Source organism: Panulirus ornatus, chromosome 2 (assembly GCF_036320965.1).
Source record: "Panulirus ornatus isolate Po-2019 chromosome 2, ASM3632096v1, whole genome shotgun sequence".
Lineage (NCBI taxonomy): Eukaryota > Metazoa > Arthropoda > Malacostraca > Decapoda > Palinuridae > Panulirus > Panulirus ornatus.
Genome location: NC_092225.1, coordinates 87,470,428 through 87,488,906, shown reverse-complemented (window position 1 = coordinate 87,488,906; position 18,479 = coordinate 87,470,428). Strand labels below are relative to the sequence as shown.

The window sequence follows — 18,479 nt, the reverse complement described above, 5'->3', positions numbered from 1 at the left end:
ATAGCCTCACTTGCCTACACCCACTCTCTACATGTGTGTAATGAATTGAAACCAAAGTCCAGTCCCAAAGACCATTTCGTTGGCATCCTTGTTTTTTATGCCACATTTCTGGATTAGTTTTAGGCTTGAAGTAAATGAAGAGGCAAATATAATGCATTTCATTGGAAATCACTCTTTCCATATTTTAGATGATTTTCTAATGAAATTTGAGTAATGGAAATTTGCTAATACTGCATTTTGAATCTTATGATGTATTGTATATTATTCATGCTTCTGGATTAGATCTTCCCTGTCAATGAAGTTTTTTCATGTGTTTGTCTTTTATTGCATTAGTGAGGCAGTGCCAGGAACAGACAAAGAAATGGCATTATTTGCTGACATCCACTCTCTATCTGTCATGTATAAAGCACTGAAACTAGAGCCCCAAATCATCAACCAGTCCCCACAGACCTTTCTATGGTTTCCCCAGCTGCTTCATATGGCATAGTTCAGGTTTTTGACAACATGTTGCTCCTTGTAAACCAAATTGCTCCAATTCATTCTGTCCTTCTTTACCCTCTTGCATGTTCAGGCCCCAAGCTTTCAAAGTATGTTTCAGTTCATCATTCCCTTCCCTCCTTGGTTTCTCTTTCTTGTTCCTTCCACTTCTGACATCTATAGCCTCTTAGTCATCCTTTCTGCATTCATTCTCCCCACATGTCCATACCATTATAGCACATACTCTTCAACTTTCATACATGCTCCTCTTACTGCCACACCTCTCTTACCCTATCATTGCTTATATGAACAATGCTCCTCCGACCACATATTGTCCCCAAACATTTCATTTCGAACACATCAGATTTTTGTATATAGAGATTGCAATAGTGCTTAGACCTTTAAATGGTTGCACACTGAATTGTGTATAGTTTTTGCTGTTGGTGGAGAATTATCATGTATTACTCTGCTTAAAACAGTTTTGTAAGTCATTTTTTGTAATATTTCAATACTTTGTCTCATTTCCTTCACAGAACCCAGAGGTTGAAGCTGTACCAAAACCAGTGTATGCAGCATCTACAGTGGAGTGGGGAGCTTACAGAGATGCTTATGAAAGAAAAGACACATACTGGTATTGGTCTGTGCTCAAAAAGTATATGACCTATGTCTTTTCCAGCTACAAGGGTAATTAATGTGTGATAAAGAATTTTTTTAAAACAGTAAATGATGTTTGAAGAGACTTGTAAGTTGGTACAGGAGGGATGGAGATAGAGCAAAGAGAAATACGTATATGAGAGAGAGGAATATTTCACTAAGGAACAAGTAAAACGGGCAAGAAAATTTTTTTCATCCTTGTTAACCATTTTCTGCAGCACAGATATAGTGCCAGGAACATATGAAGAATCCTAATTTACCCACATTCACTCTTTGTCATGCACAATGCACTGAAAGCAGAGCCAACTGTCTACAACCAGGCCCCACTGACCTTTCTATGGTTTCTCTTGATTGCTTCATGTCCCATGATTCAGCTCACTGACAGTGCTTAGCACTCTTTATACCACATCACTCCAGTTCACTTTATTCCATGGATGCGTCACAACCTTCTGCATATTTAAGCCTGAGTATTTCAAAGCTTCTTTCACTCCATCCTTCTACCCCCTTCTCTTACTCCCTGTTTTTTTTTTTTTTTTTTTTTTTTTTTTTTTTTTTTTTTTTTTACTCTTTCCTTCCACTTCTGAAGTGTTTATCTCCATTAACCTCTCTATATGGCTGAACCATTTCAGCGCACCCTCTTTAGTTCTTTCTTACATACTTCGCATACCGCCACACCTCTCTCTTACCCTGCATATCTTATACAACCAACCAACATTTTATCCACTTGCACTACATATAATCCTCATACATTTCATTTCGAACACATCCACACCTTTCTTTCCTTTTTTATATTGGATCCATGCCTTGCGGTACTACAGAACCATCAGTCATACCCATATTTGCCCTCACACACAGTGCCTCTCTCAACACACTCTTGATGCACTGAGGACCTTAGCCCCTCCACCCACCTTATGGCTCACTTCAGCTTCAATGATTCCATTTGCTACAGTGTTTACTCCCTATTACGTAAGATAATCCACTTTCCCCAATGGGTTCTCTCCATACCGACTCACTCCAACTAACCTGTCTCCCCTCTGCTAAACTTGATAACTGTCATTCATTTACATTTATTCTCAACTTTCTCCTTTTACACACAATGGGGTCGATGAAATCAAGTTTGATGCCTCTGAGACCCAGTTTCTGCCCATATCTCTTTTGAAATTTCTTCACAACTTTCTCCATCATTGGTTTTGTAATTCCACTTTTTAACTCAATGAACATTACACTTGGTATTGCTGTAACGTCCACTCTGTCTTGAAAACCCCACATTATGGAGACAGCTAAGTCTTCCTCAGAGTCCTGTTTAGATGCCAAAATTTCCTTTCATTTTGAAGTGTTGCTCTGTTCATTGAAAGGATTGATATGTCCTTGTATGTAGTATTGTTCTAACATCTGAGAGTGTTTAGTTCTGCTGCCTTACTCAACATAGTTGCTTCAGAACTTGACCCTCTTGCTCTATGCTGCAGTGTTGGTTCACTCTTCCTCTTCTATAGGTATTACTTTGTTTTGTGCTTCCAAGACCTGGCAGCTCATTTGCCTCCACCTCTAGCTAGACCATGCAATACTTGGCAAGCTTTGTCAAGTGATTACCAAGTGGCCGTTGGCAACTCAAGTGTGGGCCATTTTGATAATCGTTTCTTTCCCTACACCTCAAAGCTTTGGAACTCTCTATCCCCTTTTGTCTTCCCCAGTAACTTTTTGAAAAAAAAAAAAAAAAACAGGCTTCTCTCTTCCTCCCAGATTCTTAAATGCTTTCCTTTGTTTCTTCTTTTTCCCTTTCATTAACTTCACCGTATTTCAATTAAGGTCTGGGCCTTGATATGGAATTTTGTCCATGAATGGTTCTTTTAATGTTTAAAACACAAACACCCCATGGTTATGATGCTGGGAAGAAATTTAACCTTGAAGAACTCAGCATGGCAGAAAGGGAATTAGGGATTCCCATCACATGCTGAATCTCCATAGATAGTAATTAGCACTTAAAACCCTAATTACCATGTTTCAGTGCCATACCCTTTCCAGTAGGATTTTATTAGACATTTGAATTATTTCATTGATTTGGTACTGTATATGGATATTAAATTATGATGTTCAGTCACTTTACAGTCTGTCCACAAGGGTACTGGGTAAGGTGAAGAATGTAACCCCTCTTATCATAAACATTGGTCTCAGTGGTTTAAGTTGCATTTGATTTGAGTTGAGACAGTAGTTCAGTAATGGAGATTTTATACATGTGCCAGATTTTTACATTAGAGGTTGTTAATTAAATGAAGTCTTGCTACCACTTCCCTCTGAAAGCTAACCTCCAGTTCACTTAGGAGTAAATGAGTATCTGATCCATGGGAAAGTTTTAATGGTTTGATTGTCACCTGTAGAAGTAGGAGATCAAGATTTATTGTGCTGTTGAAATAAGAAAATGAAGACAAAATGAAAATAATGAAGTAAGAAATATGAACTTGCTTTCATATTGTTCTTGCACATTGCCTTATGGTGTATTGGTACAAAATTTTTATGCTGGAGGATGTTAGTTCATGTCTTGTTTGTGACCACCCCTGAAAATTAACCTCCAATTCTCTTTGCTGTAGGTGAGTGTCTGATCCATGGGAAAGGAGTTAGAGGCAGGGAACGGATTGCTACAAAACTTGTTCTTTAATCACATCAGATTCATGGCATGGAAACTTTGAAAATATCTTATAACAGTGGTGACCCTTGTCGAAATGACTAAGCACTTAGGAAAATAGTACAGTGTGTGGAGGTACTAATGTCTGGGTATCAGCTTTGAGAGACTTTGGTGAATGTAATATTAGCCTTTGATTATGGAAACCATTGAGATGATATGGCATTGGGGTTATATCTCCAGGCTCCCCTATTTCAGCTTTCTTCCCATACTTTGTTCTTTTGTGTGTCACATCCTCTTTAACCATTCCATCTCCATGATTTTCAATGAATCAATCTTTTGCTCTTTCCCTATCAGAAACAGTGTCCTTCAGAGTTATATCCAGCCTCTAACACTCTTCTTTATTTTATCAAACATTTTGTTTTTCTGAGATAGCCAAATGAACTTATATGCTGTTAACTCAGCACCGCAGTCTTCCACTTCCTTCAAATCCACCCTATCCTATCTTGCTCGATTTTATATCATCATATCACAACTTTATAAACTCCGACCTGAAGAAGATTTCACGTTCGGGCAAATTTTACGTGGTCGAATATCATGCCACTGAAATGTAATTTCTGCTTATTTCCCTTTTTTGAAATAACTTTTAACTACCCAGTCTCTTTTCTTAGATCTATAATTCCACCACTCAGTGCAATAAATGTACTTGGCATCATTGCAACATTGAATTGTCGTGGAAGCCCCACACTACATAGATAGCTGAGTCTGCTTCTAAGAGACTGGAATTCAGGTTCATGTGCTGTAAATTCTTTAATTTGAACAGTTGCTTCAGTTGTACATGGGATTACTCCATCCATGTATGGATTACTGCTCTCACTTTTGGGGAGGTTCTGGTTTTACATGGTTCTTAGATAGACCCCAAAGTAATCCAGCTTATCAGTTTCCCAGTCTGACCTCAAAAGTTGATCCATTTGTCTATTGTCAATGTGTTGGTTCACTTTTCTTATTCCATAGATATTACTTTGGTTCCTGCTTCCAAGAGCTTGTTGCTTTTGTAGCCTAGCGGTTAGCTAGTCCATACAATACCTAGCAAGCTGCTGTGTTATGTGATTGTGTGAGTGGACCATTGTGATACGTTTCTTTCCCACCACTGCAAAACTTTCAGAACTGCTTATCCTCTTGTATCTTTTCGAAAGACTAGATCTGCCCATTTTTGAAACACAGACTTTCCACTTTCTCCAAAACTCTTAAGATATTTTTCTCCCTCCCTTAACCCCTTTTGGTACTTCATTAAGTTCTGGTCTTGAAGTGGACCTCTGTCTATTACTGTAGCCTTGAACATTAAAAAAAAAGAATCATTTATGTTTTTCATATATTGATTCTATTAGATTAGTGCAGTAGTTCACTTATTCTCAATTGATGGGTAAATGAAAATTTCAGCCAGTTAATTTGATCAGAAATAACCTTGCATTCTTTGCAAGCTGCACACCGTAAAAGACTGTAATTATGAAAATGTAATTGGAACTGTCATTCTTTGTATGATAGTATAGGATTCAAATATTTTCTTTTGAATGAAGCTGTTTTATGATTAAAGCAAAAACAGTAATTTAGAGAAGTGGGGACAAAATAAGAAACTTCATCCCTATATCATTCCTTTCTTTTTTCTTTTCGTTACCTGGCAGAGGAGATATCATTAACTTTACATTCATTTACTGAATTTTTTATTTCAGATATCACATGGGACTGCTCTGCAGAAGTGGAAATTTCGGCCCCATGCTCTGGTTGTTCACGTTGTCGAATGAATACTGATCATGAAGAATTCAAAAAAGATGATACTCCTGAACCACTTCGACGTTGGTGGATGGCTTATCTCCCAAAGCCACAACCAGTATCTGGAACCACACCAGGTGAGAATATAATCAGTCCTTGAGAGCTCATTTTTGCATGCTCTCTTGATTGTCAGTTTTATCCTAAAAATGTTTAAACTATTTTTCATGTGAGAATTGAAATGACTTGGAATTTGTTTGGAAGTGAATACAAATAAGAATTTTGTAGTAAGTTACATATAGCTGTTAAAAACAAGTAAATATGTTAGACAAGATTCTTTTATTGTAGAACCCATGCTGATATTCTGTAAAGTAGAACATTTCCATGGTGAATATTGCATAAATGATCAGTTGCATACAATAATGATTTGAGTCTGTCCATATTTGTTGTATATTGGATATCTCACATTTCTCACATTACAACTTTACATAGCCATCCTTTATATAACAGTGTTTCATAAAGCAGAGTTTTGCTCATATGGCAGTTGAAAATTAGGGAAATCTTTCTTATCCAACCCCACTCAATGAAAATAGAGCAGTTGATACCTCACTTGATAATATCCAGAAGTAGTTCAAGCTAGATGTAAATGAATTTGTTGATATAGAACAGGAAATTGAACTTGAGTGATTTTATGTAACATGAATTCTTCAAAAAATTTATTTTGTAAAATGTAAACTAAGAGCTGTAGAGAATGATAGATGGAGCATTAGGTAGAAGTAATAGGTTGGAACATTAGGCAGAAGTAGTCACCACCTCATCCATAACAAGTTGAACAACCATGGTAACATCGCACTCCCCCGCTGTGGAGCAACCTTTCCTTGGAAATATTCACTCTTCTCACTTCCTTCATGTACACAAGCCATACACCCTTGATAAAAAGTTCTCTGCTACTAGCAGCTTTCTTCTTCACCGTACATTCTTGAATGCAAGCGTGTATGAATCTGTAGATGTGTATATATGTATGTGTATGTATATGTATGTATGAATATTATCCCTGGGGATAGGATGTCCCTAGGGATAAGGGAGAAGAGCACTTCCCATGTATTCCCTGCTTGTTGTAGAAGGCGACTAAGAGGAGAGGGAGCAGGGAGCTGGAAATCCTCCCTTACCATTTTTGATTTTCCAAAAGAGGGAACAGAGAAGGGGGCCAAGTGAAGATATTTCCTCTAAAGTTCAGTCCTCTGTTCTTAACGCTACCTAGCTAATGAGGGAAATGGTGAATCTGCATGAAAAAAAGATGTATGTGTATAAGTAACTGAAAGGGTGAGTGATGGCTTGCGTAAAAGATGCTTGTGGCATGAGAAGCGTGGGAGGTGGGCAGATTAGAAAAGGTAGTGAGTGGTGGGATGACGAAGTAAGATTATTAGTGAAAGAGAAGACAGAGGCATTTGGACGATTTTTGCAGGGAAATAGTGCAAATGACTGGGAGATGTATAAAAGAAGGAGGCAAGAGATTAAGAGAAAGGTACAAGAGGTGAAAAAGAGGGCACATGAGAGTTGGGGTGAGAGAGTATCATTAAATTTTTTGGAAAATAGAAAGATGTTTTGGAAAGAGGTAAATAAAGTGCTTAAGACAAGAGAGCAAATGGGAACATCAGTGAATGGGGCTAATGGGTAGGTAATAACAAGTAGTGGTGATGTGAGAAGGAGATGGAGTTAGTATTTTGAAGGTTCGTTGAATGTGTTAGATGATAGAGTGGCAGATATTGGGTGTTTTTGTCAAGGTGATATGCAAAGTGAGAGGGTCAGGGAGAATGGTTTGGTAAACAGAGAAGAGATAGTGAAAGATTTGCGGAAGATGAAAGCTAGCAAGGCAGAGGGTTTGGATGGTATTGCAGTGGAATTTATTAAAAAAGGGGGTGACTGTGTTGTTGACTGGTTGGTGAGGATATTCATTGTATGTATGGCTCATGGTGAAGGGCCTAAGGACTGGCGGTATGCATGCATAGTGCCATTGTACAAAAGCAAAGGGGATAAAGGTAAGTGTTCAAATTACAGAGGTATAAGTTTGTTGAGTATTCCTGGGAAATTATATGGGAGGGAACTGATTGAGAGGGTGAAAGCTTGTACAGAGCATCAGACTGGGGAAGAGCAGTGTGGTTTCAGAAGTGGTAGAGGATGTGTGGATCAGGTGTTTGCTTTGAAGAATGTATGTGAGAAATACTTAGAAAAGCAGATGGATTTGTATGTAGCATTTATGAATCTGGCGATGGCATATGATAGAGTTGATAGAGATGCTCTTTGGAAGGTATTAAGAGTATATGGTGTGGGAGGCAAGTTGCCAGAAGCAGTGAAAATTTTTTATTGAGGATGTAAGGCATGTGTATGAGTAGGAAGAGAAGAAAGTGATTGGTTTCTAGTGAATGTTGGTTTGCGGCAGGGGTGCATGATGTCTCTTTGGCTGTTTAATTTGTTTATTGATGGGGTTGTTAGGGAGGTGAATGCAAGAGTTTTGGAGAGAGGGGCAAGTATGCAGTCTGTTGTGAATGAAAGGGCTTGGGAAGTGAGTCACTTGTTGTTCGCTGATGATACAGCATTGGTGGGTGATTCGGGTGAGAAACTGCAGAAGTTGGTGACTGAGTTTAGTAAAGTGTGTGAAAGAAAAAAGCTGAGTAAATGTGAATAAGAGCAAGGAAATTAGGTTCAGTAGGGTTGAGGTACAAGTAAATTGGGAGGTAAGTTTGAATGTAGAAAAACTGGAGGAAGTGAAGTGTTTTAAATATCTGGGAGTGGATTTGGCAGCGAATGGAACCATGGAAGCGGAAGTGAGTCGCAGGGTGGGGGAGGGGGCAAAGGTTCTGGGAGCGTTGAAGAATGTGTGGAAGGCAAGAAGCAAAAACGGGTATGTTTGAAGGAGTAATGGTTCCCACAATGTTATATGGTTGTGAGGCATGGGCGATAGATAGGGTTGTGTGGAGGAGGGTGGATGTGTTGGAAATGAGATGTTTGAGGACAATATGTGGTGTGAGGTGGTTTGATTGAGTAAGTAATGAAAGGGTAAGAGAGATGTGTGGTAATAAAAAGAGTGCGGGTGAGAGAGTAGAAGAGGGTGTATTGAAGTGGTTTGGTCACATGGAGAAAATGAGTGAGGAAAGATTGACAAAGAGGATGTGTGTGTCAGAGGTGGAGGGAACGAGGAGAAATGGGAGACCAAATTGGAGATGGAAGGATGGAGTGAAAAAGATTTTGAGCGATCAGGAGGGTGAAAGGCGTGTAAGGAGTATAGTGAATTGGAATAATGTGTATACCTGGGTTGAAGTGCTGTCAATGGATTGAAACTGGGCATGTGAAGCATCTAGGGTAAACCATGGAAAGTTTTGTGGGGCCTGGATGTGAAAGGGAGCTGTGGTTTCCGTTCATTACACATGACAGCCAGAGACTGAGCATGAACGAATGTGGCCATTGTTGTCATTTCCTGGCGCTACCTTGCGTGCGTGCGGGAGGGGGGGGTGTCATTTCATGTATGGCAGGGTGGTGGCAGGAATGGATGAAGGCAGCATTTATGAATATGCAAATGTGTGTATATGTATATGTCTGTTTATGTATATATATGTATACATTGAAATGTATAGGTATGTGTATGTGCGTGTGTGGGCGTTTATGTATATATATGTGTATGTGGGTGGCTTGGGCCATTCTTTCCTCTGTTTCCTTGCACTGCCTCGCTACTGCGGGAGACAGCAACAAAGTATAGTAAATGAATATTTATGTAAGTGGATTTTTCTTACTTTATTTGTTTTCTGGCACTAACTCACTATCACAGGAAATGGCACTCAACTGTGAAAAAAATATTGTACAATCATTAACATAGATATTTATGTTTTCGAAATAAGCAAAAGTTGAAATATGGGGCAGAGGGTAGATATTTATGTTTTCGAAATAAGCAAAAGTTGAAATATGGGGCAGAGGGTATAGATAAACCCCAAAGAATTAGACTCTGCTGTACAATTCCCAGTGCACCTCAGACAGTAAATAAGCTGTATATGCCATTCATTGTTTTATTATTATTTTTCACATATCAAAAAGTTTCATATCCACCGTAGCATTCTGATTGCAAAGTAATATTACAACTTTTAAAGATGAACATACTGAAGATTTTTATTTTAGAATGACATTGAAAAATACAGTTATATGCTGTGCTGGTAAGGTTGATATAGTTAAGGTTTCTTAAAATGTATGTATTATGCATCTGTGACTCAATTCCTATTTCTGTGGAGAAATCAAATGTAACTAATTTTGCAGGTTTCAAAACTCTAGCTGATAACTGTCTGAATTTTAAATTTTTTTCACAGATGAAGAAAAAGTCGACTATAGCAGCATAATTAATGAAGATTGTGGAGTATTACATAAATCAACAATCAGCAGTATATGTGACCTCAATATCTCCACGAGAAACACACCACATTCTTTGGGAGTTTCCAATTATGCGCTTGTGTTAAAAACAGGTGATTAGTCCCTTTTTGTAGATTACACAGGAGTGCAGTATTCAGATAAATTCAGCATACAAAGAAGTCATTGAAGAAGTATACATGGTAAGTTCCAAAATAATTAAGATATATAGGATACATAGGCTCGGAACCTGAACATGCAGGAGAGTGAAAGGCGTACAAGGAATAGAGTGAATTGGAAGGATGTGGTATACTGGGGTTGACATGCTGTCAATGGATTGAACCAGGGCATGTGAAGCTTCAGGGGTAAACCATGGAAAGTTTTGTTGGGCCTGGACGTGGAAAGGGAGCTGTGCTTTCGGTGCATTACACATGACAGCTAGAGACTGAGTGTGAACGAAAGTGGCCTTTATTGTCTTTTCCTAGTGCTACCTTGCTTGCACGCTGGGGGGAGGTGGGTGCCATTTCATGTGTGGCGGGGTGGCAGCGGGAATGAATGAAGGCAGCATGTATGAATATGTACATATGCATATATGTATGTCTGTGTATGTATATGTATGTATACACTGAAATGTATATGTGTGTGTGTGTGGGCGTTTATGTATATACATGTGTATGTGGGTGGGTTGGGCCATTCTTTCGTATGTTTCCTTGCACTACCTCGCTAACGTGGGAGACAGCAACAAAGTATAATAAATATCAACAGTTATCGGGACAGAGACCTTAAGCTGCACTACTGGTTGAGATGTTGCAAACTTCTTTGGGCAGCATTCAAGTCACCAGGTTGGTAGTTTGCAGTACCTTGATGTGGTCAACATAATGCACTTTCATAGTTTATAAATATTTAGAAATTCCTCATCCTGGTTATATTCTCTCAAATTAAGACACCCCAGCCTGAGCTTTTGAGGAGGGTGAGCACTCCTAATTAGCTCCTTTTTCTGTTCTTTTAGAAATCAAGAATACAGAGAGGGAAGGGTTTCCATCTCCCCATTCCCTTCCTCTTTAGTTGTACATAAGGAGTACATAGGAAGTATACTCTTTACTTTCTTGGTTCTTAACTTTTCCTCAACAGTGTTAACAGTTGTAACTGAAGGTGCTATGGCCCCCAGACTCCCAATGAGGTCATGCCATATCCTAATGTCCTTTTGGAACACAAGGCAGGAACCAAAGAGAGTAGTTCAGGCCCATGTGTTGCTGTTCAGACTTTTAGAAAATATGAACTTTTCATTGCAGTTCTTCCTTAGGAGATGTCTATCCCTTCTTTGTATGTCATATAACCTGACTGCTACTTTCTGAGGTAGTCCTTTAGTACAGACTAGTGCAGACTAGGCTCTTTGTAAGACAAGCCATTCCATATCTATGAGTCATCATCTGAGGATTTGACATAATATTCACTGCATTTACACACGCACATACACACAAAAAGAGAAATGAATGTATGTATATGAGGAACCATACATGTGCCACAGAGTCCTTTCCCTGGCTGATATATCAGGGAACTCCTGGTCATGGCTAGCCCATGTGAAAGTGTAACATGGGCCCTCTTTATCTTAGTATTGTACCTAAATACCAATGTTTGGTCGCTATCAGCATCTTTATGATGGTATGATGGGACCTTGTCCTAAAGCATTCTTTGGAGAAGAGCATACCATATCCTTGAGTCTTTGTTCTTCCTCAGGTGGACACTTCTCTGTCAAAAGGTAGAGAGGTCCTTTCAGATCAGCCACCAATGTGAAGACTCTCCTGTTAAATCCAGTTTATTTAAGTCTTGTAGATATGGTTAGAATAACACTTTTTCCAATCCAAAAAGGGAATCAGACAAAAGAAAAAAAAAGAATTTTAGATATGTCTTCCTTCAGCATGCACATTCTGTTTCAAAAGTTCAGAATGATCACCTTTCAAAACAACTGCCAATCCTTACAGTTATTCTGTTGGAGAAGCCTGTTGGTACATTTCAGTACATCCCAAACTGAGAATGTACATGGCCTCCCCCATCTCCTTGACCACTTCTGATTTTATGTATATACATACATAACTGATCTTTATTTGGGTAAAGTACAGAGTTGCCATAATTCAAAGGATAGGTACCAGAAGCTGCAAATTATCAGATTGCAAATTCTAGTTTAATTGATTTAAATAGAAATAATTAGTAGGTGCCAGAGGCCAAAAGATATGCATAAACTATTCTAAAAATGCTGTAATAAACACTAAACATAGTACATAATTCATTAGCAAATACGGTAAACAAAAATGATACTGTAAAGGAAAAATGAATGATAGTTCAGCTCATGTGATATGATTGGTGTGTAATAAGTCTGTTGACACAGAATCACTGGTAGTTTAATCCCCTACCTTCCCTTATGGTGTATGATTATAAATTTCAGCAGAGAATTTATCAAGCATTTTGTCCATGGTATCCAAGTCCTTACAGCACATCATCATCATCGTCATCAACAAACCATATTTTTCTTTACCAAATAGATTTTTCAAAGAATTTCTTGAAGCTGGTAATGGAAAATACTAAATGTAAACACTGGGCTGAGGATGCTGTAAGATTTCTCAGTAGTTGGGAGTCGGAGGTTTCTTACTCAGTATGCTAACCTAGAGATTCTTATACTGCAGTTGCCATGGCTCAGCCACAAATTTAACTGTGACATTTCAAAAATAGGCATATTAGAGGTACCCATGATTTTTTTTTTTTTTTTTTTTTTTTTTTTTTTTTTTTTTTTTTGCCGCTGTCTCCCGCGTTTGCGAGGTAGTGCAAGGAAACAGACGAAAGAAATGGCCCAACCCACCCCCATACACATGTATATACATACATCCACACACGCAAATATACATACCTACACAGCTTTCCATGGTTTACCCATGAATTTGTAAATACAAATTTGACTTTTGTGAATTAATACAACTGCACTGTATAGAAATGCACTTTAAAGTATTTTAGGACTGGGATCTTGTTTCTTGCATTTGCTGTGAGGTAGGCTTGTAAAATCACTTAATGTCACTGAAAAGAGGGCTCAGAGAAATCAACTTTTATTTGAACCATCAACAAAAGTTTAGTGTACATATGGAATTAGTATGGGCAGCTTGGCTGTATTTTCCAGTGTGGACAGAAAGTGTGATCCATTGCACCTTTAGAAATCCTCAATTAAGGTCATTTATCCATATAAGAAGATAATCTCTCTAGCATCATAGCAGATTTTCTCTTAACATTTCCTAATTGTGTTTTATTAATGTTCTACTTGTTAATGGTTATTTTAGCACTTACCTCACCATTTTGATAAAGATTCTCTTGTATATTTTCAATCTTCATCCCATTTTGTCTTCTTTTTATTAAGAAAGATATCTGCCACAATTATCCAATTAGGACATGCATTTGCATTCAACTTCCTTCTCTTTTGCATTATGGCCATCATTTGTATTAGTTCATATAAGTATTTGGAACTGGAGGTGGGAATTCTCCCCCACTTCTTGTGTTATTACTTTACAGAAGGAATAGAGAACACTTGGTTCAGTCATCAGTTCCTAATGCTACATCACTGAGGCAGGAGATGGCAAACAGGTACAAAAGAAAGAAGCATATGTGCATATTTCTTCTTGAGAACATCTCTTTATTAGTTAATCATTATCACTCTTGTTCTTATATTATAAGGTAACACTGTTACTGTTATTGAAATTACAGAATAACCTTTAGGATGAAAGCAATGTTCAGTGACCAAAACTTTTATCAGTTTGTGACACAAGATGTACTCTTATAGAAAATCTTTATGTTTGCCAAATAACTTTCCCTTGACATCATATATGTTCATCTCTGTTGTCTACTATATATTATCATCTCTATTCAATCTATTATTAGATCCTCTCTAACTTATTTCTTGCAATTTCTTGCATTGTTTCTTCATGTTGCTTGTTCCCTAGAAATTTTAAATCTACCTACATATCCATTTAGTCTTTTCTATCCACACTCATAAGGTACAGTCATAATCATTATTTTAAGCAAAATCATAAGTAGATATAGATTAGCTCTCTTTTTCTTTTTTTTATAGGAGAAAAAAGTTTGTGTTAAAGCAATATACTTTCCAACATACACTATGTATCTTGATATCATTCTTTTGATTATTCAATCTTAGGGCCACCCAGTATTGGAGTTTTAGAATTTATCAAAGAAGGTTGGAGGAGGGAATGGAATAGTTGCAAGAATTATTCAGCTGAAACTGCTGTTGGTGAAATAACACTGAGACCAACTGGAAATACAAAAACAGAAAAGGTATGAATCATTCCTTTTTTGATGCTGATTACTTGTTATATTTAAAAATCTGAAATTGTATAAACAACTTAATATTACAGGACAAATTTTAGCTAAGACATGGTCTGTAATCCTTTCACTGCTATTAGTATCAATACACACAGGCATTAATCTGCATGTGAAATTTCGTACATCAAACTGAATTCCATGCACTGTATGCTTGGTAGGCTGGCCATGATTTGCAACCCAGACAAATGATGAGGCTTCATTAACCTACTAGTGACTGCAGTGGATGCTCATGTGCCTTCTCTTTGGAATCACCATGTCTGTACTGCCACCCATAGCAACCACCAAAAAATGTTGCCACCTATAGCGCCCACCTCTACACCCCTAATGCCTTTACTTAGAGTTTGCCAATACAATAGATAATGTTTTCTTAAATTTGGATTGCTTACCTCTTAATTTGTCAGAATTGATAATGGTTTTTATATTTCCTCTCATGATCTTTCTTCTCATGATCAGGTGCATAGGCACCAATAATCACCCATCTCTCTCCATCCACTTTCAGTTTTACCCATATCAATCCAGAGTTTACTTTCTTACACTCTATCACATACTCCCACAACTCCTGCTTCAGGAGTAGTGCTACTCCTTCCTTTGCTCTTGTCCTCTCACCAACCCCTGACTTTACTCCCAAGACAATCCTAAACCACTCTTCCCCTTTACCTTTGAGCTTCATTTCACTTAGAGCCAAAACATCCAGGTTCCTTTCCTCAAACATACTACCTATCTCTCCTTTTTTCTCATCTTGGTTACATCCACACACATTTAGACACTCCAATCTGAGCCTTCGAGGAGGATGAGCACTCCCCACATGACTCCTCCTTCTGTTTCCCCTTTTAGAAAGTTAAGATACAAGAGGGGAGGATTTCTAGCCCCCTGCTCTTGTCTGCTTTAGTCGCCTTCTACGACATGCGAGGAATGCCTAGGAAGTATTCTTTCACCCCTATCCCTAGGCAAGTGTTTTGGGAGCAGCAGAGTGAGTTTGTTAGCAGCTTTGATGCACGAGACTGGGTTATAGTGATAGGTGATTTATATGTAAGAGTAATGTGGCAGTTGAGGGTATAATTGGTGCACATGGAGTGTTCAGTGTTGTATATGGAAATGGTGAAGAGCTTGTAGATTTGTGTGCTGAAAAAGGACTGGTGATTGGGAATACCTGGTTTAAAAAGAGAGATATACATAAGTATATATATGTAAGTAGGAGAGATGGCCAGAGAGCGTTATTGGATTACATGTTAATTGAATGGGACGTGAAAGAAAGACTTTTGGATGTTAATGTGCTGAGAGAGGCAACTGGAGGGATGTCTGATCATTATCTTGTGGAGGCTAAGGTGAAGGTATGTAGAGGTTTTCAGAAAAGAAGAGAGAATGTTTGGGTGAAGAGAGTGGTGAGAGTAAGTGAGCTTGGAAAGGAGACTTGTGTGAGGAAGTACCAGGAGAGATTGAGTGCAGAATGGAAAAAGGTGAGAGCAAATGACGTAAGGGGAGTCGGGGAGGAATGGGATGTATTTAGGGGAGCAGTGATTTCTTGTGCAAAAGATGCTTGTGGCATAAGAAAGGTGGGAGGTGGGCTGATTAGAAAGGTCAGTGAGTGGTGGGATGAAGAAGTAATATTGTTAGTGAAAGAGAAGAGAGAGACATTTGGACGAATTTTGGAGGGATGTAGTGCAAATGAGTGGGAGATATATAAAAGAAAGAGGCAAGAGGTCAAGAGAAAGGTGCAAGAGGTTAAAAAGAGGGCAAGTTAGAGTTGGGATGAGAGAGAGTATCATTAGATTTTTTAGATAATAAAAAGATGTTTTGGAAGGTAAATAAAGTGCGTAAGACAAGAGAACAGTTGAGAACATCAGAGAAATGGGCAAATGGGGAGGTAAGAACGTGTAGTGGTGAAGTGAGAGGGAGATGGAGTGAGTATTTTGAAGGTTTGTTGAATGTGTTTGATGATAGTGGCAGATATAGGGTGTTTTGGTTGAAGTGGTGTGGGAGAAAGATTTGGTAAACAGAGAAGAGGTAGTGAAAGCTTTGCGGTATATGAAAGCCAGCAAGGCAGCCGGTTTGGATGGTATTGCTGAGGAATTTATTAAAATAGGGAGTGACTGTGTTGTTGACTGGTTGGTGAGGATATTCAGTGTATGTATGGTTCATGGTGAAGTGCCTGAGGATTGGCAGAATGCATGAATAGTGCCATTGTACAAAGGCAAAGGGGATAAAGGTGAGTGCTCAAATTACCGAGGTATGAATTTGTTGAGTATTCCTGGGAAATCATATGGGATGGTATTGATTGAGAGGGTCAAACCATGTACAGAGCATCAGATTGGGGAAGAGCAGTGTGGTTTCAGAAGTGGTGGAGGATGTGTGGATCATGTGTTTGCTTTGAAGAATGTATGTGAGAAATACTTAGAAAAACAGATGGATTTGTATGTAGCATTTATGGATCTGGAGAAGGCATATGATAGAGTTGATAGAGATGCTCTATGGAAGGTATTAAGAGTATATGGTGTGGAAGGTAAGTTGCTAGAAGCAGTGAAAAGTTTTTATTGAGGATGTAAGGCATGTGTATGAGTAAGAAGAGAGGAAAGTGATTGGTTCCCAGTGAATGTAGGTTTGCAGCAGGGGTGCGTGATGTCTCCTTGGTTGTTTAATTTGTTTATGGATAGGGTTGTTAGGGAAGTAAATACAAGAGTTTTGGAGAGAGGGGCAAGTATGCATTCTGTTGTAGATGAGAGGGCTTGGGAAGTGAGTCAGTTGTTGTTCGCTAATGATACAGTGCTGGTGGTTGATTCAGGTGAGAAACTGCAGAAGTTGGTGACAGAGTTTTGTAAAGTGTGTGAAAGAAGAAAGCTGAGAGTAAATGTGAATAAGAGCAATGTTATTTTGTTCAGTAGGGTTGAGGGACAAGTCAGTTGGGAGGTAAGTTTGAATGGAGAAAAACTGGAGGAAGTGAAGTGTTTTAGATATCTGGGAGTGGATTTAGCAGCGGATGAAACCACGGAAGCAGAAGTGAGTCATAGAGTGGGGGAGGGGGCGAAGGTTCTGGGAGTATTGAAGAATGTGTGGAAGGCAAGAATGTTATCTCTGAGAGCAAAAATGGGTATGTTTGAAGGAATAGTGGTTCCAACAATGTTATATGGTTGTGAGGCATGGTAGAGTTGTGTGGAGGAGGGTGGATGTGTTGGAAATGAGATGTTTGAGGACAATATGTGGCGTGAGGTGGTTTGATCGAGCAAGTAATGAAAGGGTGAGAGAGATGTGTGGTAATAAAAAGAGTGTGGTTGAGAGAGCAGAAGAGGGTTTGGTCATGTGGAGAGAATGAGTGAGGAAAGATTGACATAGAGGATATATGCGTCAGAGGTGGAGGGAATGAGGAGAAGTGGGAGACCAAATTGGAGGTGGAAGGATGGAGTGAAAAAGATTTTGAGCAATTGGGGCCTGAACATACAGGAGGGTGAAAGACATGCAAGGAATAGGATGAATTAGAACGATGTGGTATACTGGTGTCAATGTGCTGTCAGTGGATTGAACCAGGGCATGTGAAACATCTGGGGTAAACCATATGGAAAGTTTTGTGGGGCCTGGATGTGGAAAGGGAGCTGTGGTTTCTCTGCATTACACATGACAGCTAGAGACTGAGTGTGAACAAATGTAGCGGGGGGGAGGGGGGTGCCATTTCATGTGTGGCGGGGTGGCGGCAGGAATGGATGAAGGCAGCATGTATGAATATGTACATGTGTATGTACATGTGGATGTCTGTGTATGTATATGTATGTATACTTTGAAAAGTATACGTATGTTTATGTGTGTGTGGGCGTTTATGCATATACATGTGTATGTGGGTGGGTTGGGCCATTCTTTCATCTGTTTCCTTGCACTACCTCGCTAACGTGGGAGACAGCGACAAAGTATAATACTTTTATATTTCCAGTACACTTGTCATAGATGAGAAAAAATGGTTTACTAATATTCGCACACTGGGGAAGGTAAAAAGAATCAGTTACACACCAAATCATTAAATCTGTATTTCCAGTAAGACCACTATAGTTTGTTTCAGATAAGAAGAACCTTATTATAACACACAGCATTACCAATAAGCATTGTAGTTGACCATCAGGAGCTGTAAATGCAATACATGATTATGATATTACTTTGGGTAATGGCATAGCTCAGTGAAAATTAGACATTTATTTTCTTATTGATTACATCATGC

At 38.7% G+C, this 18,479-nt stretch overlaps 1 protein-coding gene across 3 annotated transcripts in view; it reads left to right on the top strand.

Moving 5' to 3' along the window:
• Mulk (acylglycerol kinase-like protein Mulk) overlaps positions 1-18,479 on the top strand; it is a 50,698-nt gene that overhangs the window by 20,496 nt on the left and 11,723 nt on the right. For all 3 annotated transcript variants that reach the window (XM_071678972.1, XM_071678962.1, XM_071678983.1), the window contains exons 5-8: positions 1,011-1,161; positions 5,479-5,655; positions 9,868-10,020; positions 14,097-14,233. In XM_071678972.1, the coding sequence (XP_071535073.1) occupies positions 1,011-1,161; positions 5,479-5,655; positions 9,868-10,020; positions 14,097-14,233 (618 nt within the window). The remainder of the gene's footprint in view (positions 1-1,010; positions 1,162-5,478; positions 5,656-9,867; positions 10,021-14,096; positions 14,234-18,479) is intronic.